Source organism: Hemiscyllium ocellatum, chromosome 8 (assembly GCF_020745735.1).
Source record: "Hemiscyllium ocellatum isolate sHemOce1 chromosome 8, sHemOce1.pat.X.cur, whole genome shotgun sequence".
Taxonomy (NCBI): Eukaryota; Metazoa; Chordata; class Chondrichthyes; order Orectolobiformes; family Hemiscylliidae; genus Hemiscyllium; species Hemiscyllium ocellatum.
The window spans coordinates 119,265,823-119,284,083 of record NC_083408.1 but is presented as its reverse complement, the minus strand read 5'-3'; the positions used below and the strand labels follow the sequence as shown (position 1 = coordinate 119,284,083).

At 50.5% G+C, this 18,261-nt stretch overlaps 1 protein-coding gene across 7 annotated transcripts; it reads left to right on the top strand.

Moving 5' to 3' along the window:
* Nucleotides 1-270: 270 nt before the first annotated feature.
* On the top strand, nt 271-17,433 carry erg28 (ergosterol biosynthesis 28 homolog). 7 transcript variants are annotated; one of them, XM_060828627.1, is made up of 5 exons: nt 271-330; nt 5,558-5,691; nt 15,240-15,330; nt 15,540-15,658; nt 16,236-17,432. In XM_060828627.1, the coding sequence occupies exons 2-5, from the start codon at nt 5,559-5,561 to the stop codon at nt 16,322-16,324; spliced, it is 432 nt and encodes a 143-aa protein (XP_060684610.1). In that variant the 5' UTR covers nt 271-330; nt 5,558; the 3' UTR covers nt 16,325-17,432. The 7 variants fall into 7 exon arrangements, with proteins under 7 accessions (XP_060684610.1, XP_060684609.1, XP_060684615.1 ...); XM_060828626.1 differs by having other exon boundaries at nt 275-363; nt 16,236-17,433; XM_060828632.1 differs by lacking the exon at nt 271-330 and adding an exon at nt 1,206-1,248 and having other exon boundaries at nt 16,236-17,433.
* The last annotated feature ends 828 nt before the right edge of the window (nt 17,434-18,261 follow it).

Sequence of the window (18,261 nt, the reverse complement as noted above, 5' to 3'; positions counted from 1 at the left end):
ATAAGAAACACCCGGTAAATAAATAATAAAACGCGCGGAAATATCAAATTAAATAATAAACCCTTGGGAAACAGAGAATTAAATAATAAAGTCCCGGGAATACAGAATTAAATAATAAACTGGGAAAGGGGGTGGGGCCGGGTGCTGTCAATCAGCAAACACCCGATCAGGCGGTGACGTTTAACGCTCTCATTGGAGCGGATTGCTGTCAATAACTGGGGCCACGCCCCCATCCCAGCTCGCGACCAATCAGCAATGAGGAGCGGAGCCAGACACGATACATTCCATCTCAAGAGATTGACAAGAGTTATATTACATCCACACAAGAGGGTCAGTGCTGAGGGAGCGCCGCACTGTCGGAGGGTCAGTGCTGAGGGAGCGCCGCACTGTCGGGGGTCAGTGCTGAGGGAGCGCCGCACTGTCGGAGGGTCAGTGCTGAGGGAGCGCCGCACTGTCGGAGGGTCAGTGCTGAGGGAGCGCCGCACTGTCGGAGGGTCAGTGCTGAGGGAGCGCCGCACTGTCGGAGGGTCAGTGCTGAGGGAGTGCCGCACTGTCGGAGGGTCAGTGCTGAGGGAGCGCCGCACTGTCGGAGGGTCAGTGCTGAGGGAGTGCCGCACTGTCGGAGGGTCAGTGCTGAGGGAGCGCCGCACTGTCGGAGGGTCAGTGCTGAGGGAGCGCCGCACTGTCGGAGGGTCAGTACTGAGGGAGTGCCGCACTGCCGGAGGGTCAGTACTGAGGGAGTGCCGCACTGTCGGAGGGTCAGTACTGAGGGAGTGCCGCACTGTCGGAGGGTCAGTGCTGAGGGAGTGCCGCACTGTCGGAGGGTCAGTACTGAGGGAGTGGGCACTGTCGGAGGGTCAGTGCTGAGGGAGTGCCGCACTGTCGGAGGGTCAGTACTGAGGGAGTGCTGCACTGTCGGAGGTCAGTACTGAGGGAGTGGGCACTGTCGGAGGGTCAGTGCTGAGGGAGTGCCGCACTGTCGGAAGGTCAGTGCTGAGGGAGTGGGCACTGTCGGAGGGTCAGTACTGAGGGAGTGCCGCACTGCCGGAGGGTCAGTGCTGAGGGAGTGCCGCACTGTCGGAGGGTCAGTACTGAGGGAATGGGCACTGTCGGAGGGTCAGTGCTGAGGGAGTGCCGCACTGTCGGAGGGTCAGTGCTGAGGGAGCGCCGCACTGTCGGAGGGTCAGTGCTGAGGGAGCGCCGCACTGTCGGGGGGTCAGTGCTGAGGGAGCGCCGCACTGTCGGAGGGTCAGTGCTGAGGGAGCGCCGCACTGTCGGAGGGTCAGTGCTGAGGGAGCGCCGCACTGTCGGAGGGTCAGTGCTGAGGGAGCGCCGCACTGTCGGAGGGTCAGTGCTGAGGGAGTGCCGCACTGTCGGAGGGTCAGTGCTGAGGGAGTGCCGCACTGTCGGAGGGTCAGTGCTGAGGGAGTGGGCACTGTCGGAGGGTCAGTGCTGAGGGAGTGCCGCACTGTCGGAGGGTCAGTGCTGAGGGAGTGCCGCACTGTCGGAGGGTCAGTGCTGAGGGAGCGCCGCACTGTCGGAGGGTCAGTGCTGAGGGAGTGCCGCACTGTCGGAGGGTCAGTGCTGAGGGAGCGCCGCACTGTCGGAGGGTCAGTGCTGAGGGAGCGCCGCACTGTCGGAGGGTCAGTACTGAGGGAGTGCCGCACTGCCGGAGGGTCAGTACTGAGGGAGTGCCGCACTGTCGGAGGGTCAGTACTGAGGGAGTGCCGCACTGTCGGAGGGTCAGTGCTGAGGGAGTGCCGCACTGTCGGAGGGTCAGTACTGAGGGAGTGGGCACTGTCGGAGGGTCAGTGCTGAGGGAGTGCCGCACTGTCGGAGGGTCAGTACTGAGGGAGTGCTGCACTGTCGGAGGGTCAGTACTGAGGGAGTGGGCACTGTCGGAGGGTCAGTGCTGAGGGAGTGCCGCACTGTCGGAAGGTCAGTGCTGAGGGAGTGGGCACTGTCGGAGGGTCAGTACTGAGGGAGTGCCGCACTGCCGGAGGGTCAGTGCTGAGGGAGTGCCGCACTGCCGGAGGGTCAGTGCTGAGGGAATGGGCACTGTCGGAGGGTCAGTGCTGAGGGAGTGCCGCACTGTCGGGGGGTCAGTGCTGAGGCAGTGCCGCACTGTCGGGGGGTCAGTGCTGAGGCAGTGCCGCACTGTCGGGGGGTCAGTGCTGAGGGAGTGCCGCACTGTCGGAGGGTCAGTGCTGAGGGAGTGCCGCACTGTCGGAGGGTCAGTACTGAGGGAGTGCCGCACTGCCGGAGGGTCAGTACTGAGGGAGTGCCGCACTGTCGGAGGGTCAGTGCTGAGGGAGTGGGCAGCGCCGCACTGTCGGAGGGTCAGTGCTGAGGGAGTGGGCACTGTCGGAGGGTCAGTGCTGAGGGAGTGCCGCACTGTCGGGGGTCAGTGCTGAGGGAGTGCCGCACTGTCGGGGGGTCAGTGCTGAGGGAGTGCCGCACTGTCGGAGGGTCAGTACTGAGGGAGTGCCGCACTGTCGGAGGGTCAGTACTGAGGGAGTGCCGCACTGCCGGAGGGTCAGTACTGAGGGAGTGCCGCACTGTCGGAGGGTCAGTGCTGAGGGAGTGGGCAGCGCCGCACTGTCGGAGGGTCAGTGCTGAGGGAGTGGGCACTGTCGGAGGGTCAGTGCTGAGGGAGTGGGCACTGTCGGAGGGTCAGTGCTGAGGGAGTGGGCACTGTCGGAGGGTCAGTGCTGAGGGAGTGGGCACTGTCGGAGGGTCAGTGCTGAGGGAGCGCCGCACTGTCGGAGGGTCAGTGCTGAGGGAGCGCCGCACTGTCGGAGGGTCAGTGCTGAGGGAGCCCCGCACTGTCGGAGGGTCAGTGCTGAGGGAGTGGGCACTGTCGGAGGGTCAGTGCTGAGGGAGTGGGCACTGTCGGAGGGTCAGTGCTGAGGGAGTGGGCAGCGCCGCACTGTCGGAGGGTCAGTGCTGAGGGAGTGGGCACTGTCGGAGGGTCAGTGCTGAGGGAGTGCCGTATTGTCGGAGGAGGTCAGTGCTGAGGGAGTGCCGTACTGTCGAAGGAGGTCAGTGCTGAGGGAGTGGGCACTGTCGGAGGGTCAGTGCTGAGGGAGTGCCGTATTGTCGGAGGGTCAGTGCTGAGGGAGTGCCGTATTGTCGGAGGAGGTCAGTGCTGAGGGAGTGCCGTACTGTCGAAGGAGGTCAGTGCTGAGGGAGTGCCGCACTGTCGGGGGGTCAGTGCTGAGGGAGTGGGCACTGTCGGGGGGTCAGTGCTGAGGGAGTGGGCACTGTCGGGGGGTCAGTGCTGAGGGAGCGCCGCACTGTCGGAGGGTCAGTGCTGAGGGAGCCCCGCACTGTCGGAGGGTCAGTGCTGAGGGAGTGGGCACTGTCGGAGGGTCAGTGCTGAGGGAGTGGGCACTGTCGGAGGGTCAGTGCTGAGGGAGTGGGCAGCGCCGCACTGTCGGAGGGTCAGTGCTGAGGGAGTGGGCACTGTCGGAGGGTCAGTGCTGAGGGAGTGCCGTATTGTCGGAGGAGGTCAGTGCTGAGGGAGTGCCGTACTGTCGAAGGAGGTCAGTGCTGAGGGAGTGGGCACTGTCGGAGGGTCAGTGCTGAGGGAGTGCCGTATTGTCGGAGGGTCAGTGCTGAGGGAGTGCCGTATTGTCGGAGGAGGTCAGTGCTGAGGGAGTGCCGTACTGTCGAAGGAGGTCAGTGCTGAGGGAGTGCCGCACTGTCGGGGGGTCAGTGCTGAGGGAGTGGGCACTGTCGGGGGGTCAGTGCTGAGGGAGTGGGCACTGTCGGGGGGTCAGTGCTGAGGGAGTGGGCACTGTCGGGGGGTCAGTGCTGAGGGAGTGGGCACTGTCGGGGGGTCAGTGCTGAGGGAGTGGGCACTGTCGGGGGGTCAGTGCTGAGGGAGTGGGCACTGTCGGGGGGGGTCAGTGCTGAGGGAGTGGGCACTGTCGGGGGGTCAGTGCTGAGGGAGTGGGCACTGTCGGAGTGTCAGTGCTGAGGGAGTGGGCACTGTCGGAGGGTCAGTTCTGAGGGAGTGCCGCACTGTCGGAGGATCAGTGCTGAGGGAGAGGGTACTGTCGGAGGGTCTGTGCCGAGGGAGCGCCGCGCTGTCGGAGGGTCTGTGCCGAGGGAGCGCCGCGTTGTCGGAGGGTCTGTGCCGAGGGAGAGCCGCGCTGTAGGAAGGTCAGCGCTGCGCTGTGGGAGGGTCAGTGCTGAGGGAGGGGGCACTGTGGGAGGATCAGTGCTGAGGGAGGGGGCACTGTGGGAGGATCAGTGCTGAGGGAGGGGGCACTGTGGGAGGATCAGTGCTGAGGGAGGGGGCACTGTGGGAGGATCAGCGCTGAGGGAGCGCTGCACTGTGGGAGGGTCAGCGCTGAGAGAGCGCTGCGTTGTGGGAGGGTCTGGGCTGAGAGAGCGCTGCGTTATGGGAGGGTCAGCGCTGAGTGCGTGCAGCACTGTGGGACGGTCTGTGCTGAGGGAGAGCCGCACTGTGGGAGGTTCAACGCTGAGGGAGCACCGCACTGTCGGAGGGTCAGTGCTGAGGGAGTACCGCACTGTCGGAGGGTCAGTGCTGAGGGAGTGCCGCACTGTCGGAGGGTCAGTGCTGAGGGAGTGGGCTCTGTGGGAGGGTCCGTGCTGAGGGAGCACTGCGCTGTGTGAGGGTCAGCGCTGAGGGAGCGCCGCGCTGTGGGAGGGTCAGCGCTGTGGGAGCGCCGCGCTGTAGGTGGGGTCAGCGCTTGGGGTTAGCCGTGCTGTGGGAGAGCCGCGCTGTGAAAGGGTCAGTGTTGAGGGAGTGAGCACTGTGGGAGGGTCAGGGCTGAGGGAGCGCCGCGCTGTGGGAGGGTCAGGGCTGAGGGAGCGCCGTGCTGTGGGAGGGTCAGTGCTGAGGGAGTGCCGTGCTGTGGGAGGGTTAGTGCTGAGGGAGCGCCGCACTGTGGGAGGGTCAGCGCCCAGGGGTTGGCTAATGTAGGAGGGTCAGTGCTGAGAGAGTGCTGCACTGTGGCAGGATTGGCGCCGAGGGTGCGACGCGCTGTCAGAGGGTCAGCGCCACGCTGTGAAAGGGTCGTCACCAAGGGAGCAACGCACTGACGGGGTGTTGGCGCTGAGGGAGCGCCGCGGAATCTTGTGGTTAAGTTGTTCTGCACCTCCCTTTGCCTTGGTTCGTCCTGTCCTGGATGGTGTTTAGGTTAATACCAGCATTAGTGTTGTCCCACAATGTAGTATCCAGATGGAGTGTGTGCCCTCGCTGCTCTTATTTAATCACTTGATGACATCAGTTGGCCCAAGAGGAGGTGGACATCCAATACGTCCCGAATATCGAGATACCTCAGAGAGACTTTGAGGTGATAGTGAGCATGAGCTTCCCCTCTTACCGCCCCCCCCCCCCCCCCCCCCCCCAACAACTGGTGTTTACTGAACACATACTCAATTAAAATCAGCTGGATTGGGGGAGGGGGAAAGAATTTATTGTGGAATACACTCATCTCCAACACAATGACATTCTACTTTCTCCCTCATTCTCCCGATCACTCTTTTGTTTGTCTGCCTCTGTCACTGACTCTCTCTCTTTCAGGATGAGCCGGTTCCTCAACCTTCTTCGCAGCTGGTTACTGATGGTTGCTATTGTTGCTGCAGGCAATACAATTCAGAGTTTCTGGGACCACAGCTTCCTATCAGACAAGTTGTACACTGGAAACCCAACACTCGGTAAGGTTTGTGCTCTCCATTATGGTGCATCTTGAAATGCTGAGAGCAACAGAAGCAGCATCAACAATATTAGACCATTTGGCCCCTTCAAACCTGCTCTGTGAGGGAGAGAATTCTAAAGGTTGACCACCCTCAGAAGAATCTCTTGATCATCTCTCTTAAACAGATGCTCCTTTTATTTCTAAACTGTGTACTCAAGTTTAGATTTCCCCACGGTGAAATGTCCTTTAGCATGTTCTCTCTTCATCTTTCTTGGAAAATTGGGAAATTATCAAGGTGTTGAGCAGGTGTGTTGGGTTTAGAGTCTTACAGCATGGAGACAGAGGCCCTTCATGAGAGGTGTACACAAGGTGGATATCAAGAAACTTTTTCCCACAGTGGGGGACTCCATTAGGGGCCATGAGTTCAGGGCGAGAGGGGAAAGGTTTTGGGGAAATATACGTGGAAAGTTCTTTACGTAGAGGGTGTGTTGCCAGCGGAGATGATAGGGACAGGAATGATAGTGTCATTTAAGATGTATCTAGACAGATACATGAATAGGCGGGAGTTAAGGGATACAAATCCTTAGAAAATAGACGGTAGATTTAGATAGAAGATCTGGATTGACGCAAGCTTGGATGCTGAAGGACCTGTTCCTATGCTGTAATGTTCTTTGTTCACTTATTCGTTGGAATCTTCTCAAGTAACCTACCATGGGTGTTAAGCTTACTGGTCAGTCTTGACGGTGGAAGACACAAATAACATGCTAATAATTGATTACAAGGTGGCTAGGAATGACCATTATCACTAAAGAGTTAGTATTGGGTACATTAATGGGACTAAAAGTAAACAGTCTCCTGGCCCTGATGGAATGCACCTCAAGCTAATAAAAGATGATGGGGGAAACAGTAATTGAGCTCGTGGTAATTTATCAAAATTTGCTGGGCATTGGGACAGTTCTCAGATTGGAAAACCACAAATGTGACACCTCTATTTAAAAAAGGTGGTTGACAAAAGGTGAGTAACTATAGACTGGTTAGCTTTACCTCTGTAGTTGGGAAAATTCTTGAATCTATCATCAAGGGAGAAATAGCAAGACCTCTGAATAGAAGTTATCCCAGTATGAAGTCATGAAGGGCAGGTCACGTTGAACTAATTTACTGGAATTCTTTGAGGACATTAAGAGTGTGGTAGACAACAGGAACCGATGGATGTGATGTATCTGGATTTTCAGAATGCATTCAAGAACTTTAAAAATCCCAAACACCAGGTTATAGTCCAACAGGTTTCATTGGAAGTACTGGCTTTCAAAGCGCCCCTCCTTCATCATGTGGTTCTGACGGTTCAAGAAGGTGGCACACAAAGACTGCTGCATTATGGGTAAAGGTAAAGGTGCACAGCATTATGGGTAATCTATGAGCATGGGTAAAGGATTGGTTAACTAATGGAAAGCAAAGAGTGAGGATAAATTTTTTTTTCTAGTTGGCAATCAGTAGCTAGTGGTGTATGCCACAGGGATCAGTATTAGAACTGCAATTATTCACAATGTACAAGATGATTTAGATTAGATTACTTACAGTGTGGAAACAGGCCCTTCGGCCCAATAAGTCCACACTGACCCGCCGGAGCGCAACCCACCCATTCCCCTACACTTACCCCTTTACCTAACTATGGGCAATTTAGCATGGCCAGTTCACCTGACCTGCACATCTTTGGACTGGGGATTTAGAATTGGGGATTAAATGTAGTGTGTCAAAGATCAGAAGTGACACTAAAAGACTCTCTAAGGTAAGGCTTGTATTTTTTTCTTTATCTTTCTTTTTCATATATTTAAGTGCATTGTTTGGTTTTAGTTAGTTCAAATAAAGCTAAGGCTTACAACGACAGGAGACCTCAGACCCGTGGCATGTGCCTCTTGCTTGATGTTGGAGGTTAGGAATGTGTCTGACGGTCCTGACTCTTACACTTGCAGGAAGTGTGTCCAGCTGCAGCTGTTGTTTGACCACATGACGGCTCTGGAGCTGCGGATGGACTCACTGTGGAGCATCCGCTATACTCAGGAGGTCGTGGATAGCACCTTTAGTGAACTGGTCACACTGCAGGTTAGAGTTGCTGACGGAGACAGTGAATGGGTGACCAAAAGGCAGAGAAAGAGTAGGAAGGCAGTGCAGGTGTCCCCTGCGGTCATCTCCCTCCAAAACAGTTATACCGCTTTGGATATTGTTGGGGGAGATGGCTCACCAGGGGAGGGCAGTAGTAGCCAAGATCATGGCAGCGTGGTAGGCACTGCTGTTCAGAAGGGCGGGGAAAAGACTCATAGAGCCATAGTCATAGGAGACTCTATTGTGAGGGGAGTAGATAGGCGGTTCTGTGGCCAAAGACGGGACTCCCGGATGGTATGTTGCCTCCCGGTTACTTGGGTCAGGGATGTTACGAATCAGCTGCAGAGCATTCTAAAAGGGGAGGGTGAACAGCCAGTTGTCTTGGTGCATGTAGGCACCAACGATATAAGTAGGAAACGAGATGAGGTCCTGAAAGCAGAATTCAGGGAGCTAGGCAGACGTTAAAGAGGAGGACCTCAAAGGTAGTGATCTCGGGATTACTACCAGTGCCATGTGCTAGCCAGCGTAGAAATGAGAAGATAGGCAGGATGAACACGTGGCTTGAGGGATGGTGTGGGAGGGAAGGGTTCAGATTTGTTGGACATTGGGACCGGTTCTGGGGAAGGTGGGACTATTACAAAATGGATGGTCTACATCTGAATTAGACCGGAACCAACGTCCTTGGGGGAATTTTTGCTACTGCTGTTGGGGAGGTTTTAAACTAATGTGGCAGGGGGCTGGGAACCAGAAGAGAAAACAAGTAGGCAGTGAGGTGGAAACTGGAGACTGTAAGAATTATGAAGATAACATTAATAAAGGGAAGAGTAGGCAGAGAGCAGGTGAGCGCAAAAGAACTGGTGGCCTAAAATGCATCTACTTTAATGCAAGGAGTACAGTGTGTAAGGCAGATGAACTTAGGGCTTGGATTGGTGCCTGGGAGTATGACATTATTGCCATCACAGAGACTTGGTTGAAGGAAGGGCATGATGATTGGTAACTAAATGTTCCAGGAGATAGACGCTTCAGACAGGACAGGGAGGGAAGTAAAAGGTGGGGTGGCGTTGCATTGCTGGTCAGGGACGCTATCACGGCTGTGCTAAAGGAGGACACTATGGAGGTTGTGGGTAGTGAGGCATTATGGGTGGAGCTGAGAAATAAGGGTGCAGTTACATTGTTGGGGCTGTATTACAGACCTCCCAACAGTGAGCATGAGGTAGAAGAACAAATAGGTAAACAAATTATGGAAAGATGTAGAGGCAATAGGGTAGTGGTGTTGGGAGATTTTAATTTTCCCAACAATGACTGGGATGTACTTAGCGTCAGAGGTCTGGATTGGGTAGAATTTGTACGAAGCGTCCAGGAGAGTTTTCTAGAGCAGTATGTCAATAGACCGACGAGGGAAGGGGTCATGTTGGACCTGGTACTGGGGAACGGGCCAGGACAGGTGGTAGATGTTGCAGTGGGGGATTTCTTTGGGAACAGTGACCACAATTCTGTAACTTTTAGAATACTTGTAGTTAAAGATGAGTGGTCCTCAGGGAAGAGTACTAAACTGGGCCAAGGCCAATTATATCAAAATTAGGCAGGAGCTGGGAAATGTGGATTGGACACAGCTATTTGAAGGGAAGTCCACATTTGAGATGTGGGAGGCTTTCAAAGATAGGTTAATGGCAGTGCAGGATAGGCATGTCCCATTGAAGGCAAAGGATAGGAAGGGCAAGATTCATGAACCGTGGATGACAGGAGAAATTGTATGACTAGCCAAGAGGAAAAGGGAAGTGTACATAAGATCCAGGCAGCTAAGAACAAAACAGGCCTTGGAGGAATATCGGAAGAGTAGGACAAGTCTTAAACGAGGAATCAAGTGGGTGAAAAGGGGTCATGAGATAGCTTTAGCGAGCAGAATTAAGGAGAATCCCAATGCATTTTATTCTTATATAAGAAGCAAGCGGGTAACTAGAGAAAGGATTGGTCCACTAAAAGATAATGAAGGAAGGCTGTGTGTCGAACCTGAGAGAATGGGTGAGATTCTGAATAATTACTTTGCATCAGTGTTCACTGAGGAGAGGAACATGATGAATGTTGAGATTAGAGATAGAAGTTTGATTAGTCTGGATCACGTTGGCATTAGTAGGGAAGATATGTTGTGTAGGCTAGAGGTTATTAAGGTGGACAAATTCCCAGGACCGGATGGGATCTATCCCAGGTTGCTGAGGGAGGTGAGAGAGGAAATAGTTGGGGCCCTGACAGATATCTTTGTTTCATTCATAAATACAGGTGAGGAGCTGGAGGACTGGAACGTTTCTCATGTTGCCTCCCCGTACAAGAAGGGTAATAGGGATATTCCGGGTAACTACAGACCAGTGAGTCTGTTGTGGTTCTGCTCGCCGAGCTGGAAGTTTTTGCTGCAAACGTTTCGTTCCCTGGCTAGGGAACATCATCAGTGCTGTTGGAGCCTCGTGTGAAGCGCTGCTTTGATGTTTCTTCCGGTATTTATAGTGGTTTGTTCTTGCCGCTTCCGGGTTTCAGTTTCAGCTGCAGTGATTTGTATGTGGGGTCCAGGTCGATGTGTCTGTTGATGGATGTTCTTGCCGTTTCCGGGTGTCAGTTTCAGCTGTAGTGGTTTGTATATGGTGTCCAGGTCAATGTGTCTGTTGATGGAGTTTGGGGATGAATGCCATGCTTCTAGGAATTCTCTGGCTGTTCTCTGTCTGGCTTGTCCTATGATAGTGGTGTTTTCCCAGTCAAATTCATGTTGCTGGTTGTCTGAGTGTATGGCTACTAGAGATAGCTGGTCGTGTCGTTTTGTGGCTAGCTGATGTTCATGGATGCGGATTGTTAGCTATCTTCCTGTTTGTCCTATATAGTGTTTTGTGCAGTCCTTGCATGGTATTTTGTAAACTACGTTAGTTTGGCTCATGCTGGGTATTGGGTCCTTTGTTCTAGTGAGTTGTTGTCTGAGCGTGGATGTTGGCTTGTGTGCTGTTATGAGTCCTAAGGGTCGCAGTAGTCTGGTTGTCAGTTCTGAGACGCTCCTGACGTATGGTAGAGTGGCTAGTCCTTTTGGTTGTGGCGTGTCCTCGTTCCTCGGTCTATCTCTTAGGCATCTGGTGATAAAGTTGCGTGGGTATCCGTTTTTGGCGAATACCTTGTATAGATGTTCCTCTTCCTCTTTTCGCAGTTCTGGTGTACTGCAGTGTGTTGTGGCCCTTTTGAATAGTGTCCTGATGCAGCTTCGTTTGTGTGTGTTGGGGTGGTTACTTTCATAGTTTAGGACTTGGTCTGTGTGTGTTGGTTTCCTGTGTACCCTTGTGGTGAATTCTCCGTTGGGTGTTCTCTCTACTAACACGTCTAGGAATGGGAGTTGGCTATCCTTTTCCTCTTCTCTCGTGAATCGTATTCCTGTGAGTGTGGCGTTGATGATTCAGTGTGTTTTTTCTATATCTGTGTTTTTGATGATTACTAAGGTGTCATCAACATATCTGATCCAGAGTTTGGGTTGGATTTGTGGTATGGCTGTATGTTCTAACCTTTGCATAACTGCCTCTGCTATGACACCTTTGTAATCATCAAAAACACAGATATAGAAAAAACACACCGAATCATCAACGCCACACTCACAGGAATACGATTCACACGAGAAGAGGAAAAAGATAGCCAACTCCCATTCCTAGACATGTTAGTAGAGAGAACACCCAACGGAGAATTCACCACAAGGGTACACAGGAGACCAACACACACAGACCAAGTCTTAAACTATGAAAGTAACCACCCCAACACACACACACGAAGCTGCATCAGGACACTATTCAAAAGGGCCACAACACACTGCAGTACACCAGAAGTGCAAAAAGAGGAAGAGGAACATCTATACAAGGTATTCGCCAAAAACGGATACCCACGCAACTTTATCACCAGATGCCTAAGAGATAGACCGAGGAACGAGGACATGCCACAACCAAAAGGACTAGCCACTCTACCGTACGTCAGGAGCGTCTCAGAACTGACAGCCAGACTACTGCGACCCTTAGGACTCATAACAGCACACAAGCCAACATCCACGCTCAGACAACAACTCACTAGAACAAAGGACCCAATACCCAGCATGAGCCAAACTAACGTAGTTTACAAAATACCATGCAAGGACTGCACAAAACACTATATAGGACAAACAAGAAGACAGCTAACAATCCGCATCCATGAACATCAGCTAGCCACAAAACGACACGACCAGCTATCTCTAGTAGCCATACACTCAGACAACCAGCAACATGAATTTGACCGGGAAAACACCACTATCATAGGACAAGCCAGACAGAGAACAGCCAGAGAATTCCTAGAAGCATGGCATTCATCCCCAAACTCCATCAACAGACACATTGACCTGGACACCATATACAAACCACTACAGCTGAAACTGACACCCGGAAACAGCAAGAACATCCATCAACAGACACATCGACCTGGACCCCACATACAAATCACTACAGCTGAAACTGACACCCGGAAGCGGCAAGAACAAACCACTATAAATACCGGAAGAAACACCAAAGCAGCGCTTCACACGAGGCTCCAACAGCACTGATGATGTTCCCTAGCCAGGGAACGAAACGTTTGCAGCAAAAACTTCCAGCTCGGCGAGCAGAACCACAACAATGGATACCCGAGCTACAAATCTTCAACCAGACTTTAACCAGTGAGTCTGACGTTGGTGGAGGGAAAGTTGCTGGAGAAGGTACTGAGGGATAGGATCTATTTATATTTAGAAAAGAATGGGCTTATCAGTGATGGGCAACATGGTTTTGTGTGGGGGAGATGGTGCCTTACCAACTAAAATAGAGTTCTTTGAGGAAGTGACCAAGGTGGTAAATGAAGGAAGGGTTGTTGATGTCATATACATGGACTTTAGTGAGGCATTTGATAAGGTTCCCCATGGTAAACTAATGGAGAAAGTGCAGTCACATGGTGTGCAGGGTGTTCTAGCTAGGTGGATAAAGAACTGGTTGAGCAACAGGAGACAGAGAGTAGTAGTTGAAGGGAGTTTCTCAAAATGGAGAAAGGTGACCAGTGGTGTCCCACAGGGGTCAGTGTTGGGGCCACTGTTGTTTGTAATATACATAAATGATCTGGAAGAGGGCACTGTTGGTATGATCAGCAAGTTGCAGATGACACGAAGATTGGTGGAGTAACAGAAAGCATAAGGGACTGTCAGAGAATACAGGAGGATATAGATAGACTGGAGAGTTGGTGGAAAAGTGGCAGATGGAGTTCAGTCCAGACAAATGTGAGGTGATGCATTTAGGCAAGACTAATTCGAGAGCGAATTATACAATGAATAGATGAGCTTTGGGAAAAGTTGATGGGCAGAGAGATCTGGGAGTGAAGGTCCATTGTACCCTGAAGATTGCTGCACAGGTGGATGGAGTGGTCAGGAAGGCATATAGTATGCTTGCCGTCATTGGACAGGCTAATGAGTATAAGAGCTGGCAGGTCATGTTAAAATTGTACAAGACATTGGTTTGGCCGCATGTAGAATATTGTGTACAGTTCTGGTCGCCACATTACCAAAAGGATGTGGATATCCTTATGCATCAATCACAAAATGTTGCTTTGCATGTGCAGCCACTAATTAACACGGCAAATGAAAAATTGTGCTTCATTGCTAGAGGGATGGAGTTTAAAAGCAGAAGTTAAGCTGCAGCTGTATCGGATGCTGGTGAGGCCACACCTGGAACACTGTGTACAGGTTTGGTCTCCTTACCTGAGAAAGGATGTACTTGCACTGGAGGGGATACAGGAGAGATTTGCGAGGTTGAGATCAGAATTGTCAGCATTGGCTTATGAGGAGAGATTGAGTAGGCTGGGACTGTACTCATTGGAATGGAGAAGAATGAGGGGGGAATCTTATAGAAACATATAAAATTATGAAGGGAATAAATACTACAGAAGTATTGTACAGAGGTGGTTTCCAGTGGTGGGTGGGGGTTGAGTGAAACAAGAACATGGGGACTTAGCCTCAGAATAAGGGGGGAGCAGATTTAGGAGTGAGTTAAGGAGGAACTTCTCCACCCAAAGGGTTGTGAATCTGTGGAATTCCCTGCCCAGTGAAGCAGTTGAGGCTGCCTTGTTGAATGTTTTTAAGGCAAAGATAGTTCTTTGAACAGTGAAAGAATTAAGGGTTAGGGTGACCGGGTGGGTAAGTGGAGCTGAGTCCCTGAAAAGATCAGCCACAATAGTATTGAATGGCGAAGCAGGCTCGACAGGCCAGACGGCCTACTCCTGCTCCTAGCTCTTATGTTCTTATCTCTTTCATCGCCTTCACAATTTCTCAGTCTCAAGACCCAGCCTGTCATAAGAACTTAGCAGTAGGCCATCTGGCCCATCGAGCTCTGCTGTTCACTATAATCTCTTTAGACACGAGCTATATCTAACTGCCACTTGCAAAAATTCAATGTTTTGGGCTCAGCCACTTTGTGGTAGTGAATTCCAAAGGTTCCCCACTCTCTGGTGGAGACACTTCTCACCCTGTCAAAACCATTACTTTTTAGACAAACCCCTTCATCCAAACTGATGTAATAATTTGTTTTAAATAAGGAGCTTTAAGTAATCAGTAAATAAACTGGAACTCCCCAGGTTAGCTGCTTCACCTCCCTCTGGTCACACGCCCTAACCTTCTGATAATGAAGGCCAGCTTTCTGTTGGTGTCCTGATTACTTCCTGCACCTTTTTTGTCCCACAGTGTGTTTACATACAAGCTGTAGAGCTATTTTTCATTCCCATGGTCTGTCTTTGTCATTTTTTTCTTTCCCACTTAGTTTACCATTGCGTCTGTGTCTTGTACTGCCCCAACGCTCTCAGTTTATACACCTTTTTTCTCCTTCCCTATACTGTGCCCATCCTCCTGCTGTTTAAATTTTAAAACCTCCCTGATAACACAAGCAAATCCCCCACTGCTCCCAGACCTGTTGAGACACAACCTCCTTTTTGGATATGTGCCTTCTGTCCCAGAACAGATCTCCAGAATCTGAAGCTGTCCCTTATTCGTCACGATTCAAGTTGCACTTTGATCCTTTCTGGCTTGCTATTTCTACTCTGACCATAATGTGGGCTATAATCCAGAGATGATTAAACTCAAATCCACTCCTTAACCACCTCCCTAGTTAGAAAACCTGACCTATGGACCTAATTTATTTACACTTTCCTTAACATTAATACCAATGTATTTGAACAAACAAACTGAAGCAGGCCATTCAGCTCCTCCAGCCATTTCCTACTTTATTCCTCACACTACAATCCTGGCTCACTCTGTTCCACCTCCAGAATATTCTGCAATGTTTCCATGACGTAGCCCCCACAGAGGCAGCACGTTTTGTGGGATTCACACTGACCGCTATAGGAACAGCGTTTTAAATGTTTCACTCTTGGCCTTGCTTTGCTGATTTGTATTTAAATTTTGTTTCTGTGTAGTGAATGGTTTGCAGGCAAGAACATTTGGGATCTGGACTCTGCTCTCCTCCATCATTCGATGCACATGTGCAGTGGATATTCACAACAAAACGTACGTAACTGTCACACTAGAGCATAGCATAGAGGGCGCTTTACCCCGTGTATCTAACCCCGTGTATCTAACCCCGTGGACCTTAACCCCGTGGACCTAACCCTGTGCTGTGTCTGTCCTGGGAGTGTTTGAATTGTTTGTCTTAAGTCACTTTCACCCTGAATGATGTAGTATTTTGTGATGCTGATTACTTGTTTGTGTACCCACAGGTTGTACCATATTACTCTGTGGACCTTTATTCTGGCATTTGGTCACTTTGTGTCTGAGTCCTTTATTTATCACACAGCACCCATGACGAAAGCGGTGATTGCACCCCTGTTAGTGGCCAGTAAGTAGACCCTGTGATTGGAGCTTGGGACGTTTTAAAAGGATATTGATATTGGTTGCCTGAGACATCAGAGGGTATTGACTAGGGACACTGTCACCTGTCAGTTGTGGGGATATAGAGGGTGACTTGTTGATTGATACAGATGACAGAATTAGCTGTATGTTTTATCCACCAAACGTCACAATTATCCAGATCAACCTAATGTCACAGTATCTGCTTATCCTGTTGCTGAATTAGTTTTGTCAATGGCAGTTTAATTCTGTAATTTCTATTATTAATTGTGTGTAAGCCACTCACTGTCCTGATCTGGAAATACATTGCTGTTCCTTCACTGTTGCTAGGTCAAAATCCTGGAATTCCCTCCCTAAGGGCATTGTGGGTCTATCTACAGCACATGGACTGCAGCCATTCAAGAATGCAGCTCACCCCCACCTTCCCAAGGGCAACTGGGGATGGGCAGTAAATGCTGGCTTTATGAACAGAAGGATGCCTGCAATAGGGTCAGGGTTAGTATGTTGAGTTAGGTGTTCTGTTTGTTCCACTTCTTTCCACTGACTGTTGCCCTCTCTGTCCTGAGGTTTCTCAATCCTGGGAATGTTGGTTGGATTTCAGTACTTGGAAGATCCTCAAGATGCAACCTCCAATCGACCAAAGAAGAGGATGTAAGGTCTCAGTGGTTTGGCTGCTCAGAGTAATGGTGTACAGGCAATATCCAGATAGGTTTCTGGCTGCTACACATCCAGCTAGTTCACCTGGGCACACTCTCCACTGCACTTCCATCAACTTCATTCATCACAATCAGTGACTGAAATCCACTGTAAAGACCTTTCCAATATCCTGATGTCATAAATGTATTTTAGAAATAGGAGTCTGTTCAGATTGTGATACAGCACAGGCTATTTGAGCTATCGTATCCATACTGGTCAACACTCATCCCATTTCCCAGCTCTTTGCCAACAGCTCTGGAGACTACAGTGATGTAAGTGAATATCTAAATTCTGCTGAAATATTACAAGCGTTTTTGATTCACTCGCCCTTTTCAACAGTGAGCTCCAGATTCCCAACATCTGAGTTTTTAAAAAGATTCTTAGCTCTTCTCTTTGCCTTCTGCCACTTACCTTGAATCTATCCCCTCTATTATGTCTCCTCTCAACCTTCACTCCTCCAAGGTAATGGCCTATCTAATCTTTCCTCATTGTTCCGATCCTTCAACTCTGGCAACATCCTAGTAAATCTCCTCTGCACCCTCTCCAGTGCAGTTGCATCCTTTCTCTAATATGGTGACCAGAACTGCACACAGTGCTCCTGCTGTGGCCTGAGTAACATTCTGTACAGCTCCCTCGTTGCCTGCTTGCTGTTGTATTGAGCAAAGAACAATACAGTACAGGAACAGGCCCTTAGATCCTCCCCAGATGCTGCCTTAACCACCTCGCCTACCTTTCAGGGATCGGCAGATACTGGTAATGACATTGGACTGGGAATCTATAAACCCAGGTTAAATCTGTGGGGACTTGAATCAGGCCGTGACAGATGGTGACATTTGAATTCAATAAAAATCTGAAATTAAAAGCTGACCAAATAGTGATCATGAAGTCATAAGACATAGGAGCAGGAATTAGGCTATTCAGCTATCGAGTCTGCTGCACCAGTCAATCAATCATGGCGGATACGTTTCTCAAACCCGTTCTGTGTCTTTCTTACTGGAATATAATAAGAGCTCGGAGCAGGAGTAGGCCACCTGGGCCATAGAGCCTGCTCCACCATTCAATAAGATCATGGCTAATCTTTCCATGCACTCTGTTCCACTTACCCACCTTCTCACCATAGTCCCATAATTCTTTTATTTGTTCAAAAACAATCTATCTTAGCTTTAAAAATATTTACTGAAGTAGCATTAACTACTTCCCTGGGCATAGATTTACAACCCTCTGGGTGAAGAAGTTCTTTCTTTCTCTATTCCGTACTGAATCTGGTCCCCCTAAGTTTGAGGCTATGCCCTTTTTGTCCTAGTTTCACCTGCCAGTGGAAACATCCTCTTTACTTCTATCTTATCTATTCCCTTTATAGTTTTATATAGAGTCATAGAGATGTACAGCATGGAAACAGACCCTTCAGTCCAACCCGTCCATGCCGACCAGATATCCCAACCCAATCTAGTCCCACCTGCCAGCATCCAGTCCATATCCCTCCAAACCCTTCCTATTCATATACCCATCCAAATGCCTCTTAAATGTTGTAATTGTACCAGCCTCCACCACATCCTCTGGCAGCTCATTCCATACACTTACCACCCTCTGTGTGAAAAAGTTGCCCCTTAGTTCTCTTTTATATCTTTCCCCTCTCACCCTAAACCCATGCCCTTTAGTTCTGGGCTCCCCAACCCCAGGGAAAATATTTATCCTATCCATGTCCCTCATAATTTTGCAAACTTCTATAAGGTCACCTCTCAGCCTCCAATGCTCCAGGGAAAAACAGCCCCAGCCTGTTCAGCCTCTCGCTTTTATCTCAAATCCTCCAACCCTGGCAACATCCTTGTAACTCTTTTTTGGACCCTTTCAAGTTTCACAACATCTTTCCGATAGGAAGGAAACCAGAATTGCACA

What these genes read in the sequence shown, in the direction of transcription:
- erg28 (XM_060828626.1), top strand. Translation starts at nt 5,559, where the DNA reads ATGAGCCGGTTCCTCAACCTTCTTCGCAGCTGGTTACTGATGGTTGCT. An exon ending in GTGGATATTCACAACAAAAC is followed by an intron (nt 15,331 to 15,539) that starts GTACGTAACTGT and finishes GTGTACCCACAG; the next exon opens with GTTGTACCATATTACTCTGT. An exon ending in TGCACCCCTGTTAGTGGCCA is followed by an intron (nt 15,659 to 16,235) that starts GTAAGTAGACCC and finishes CTCTGTCCTGAG; the next exon opens with GTTTCTCAATCCTGGGAATG.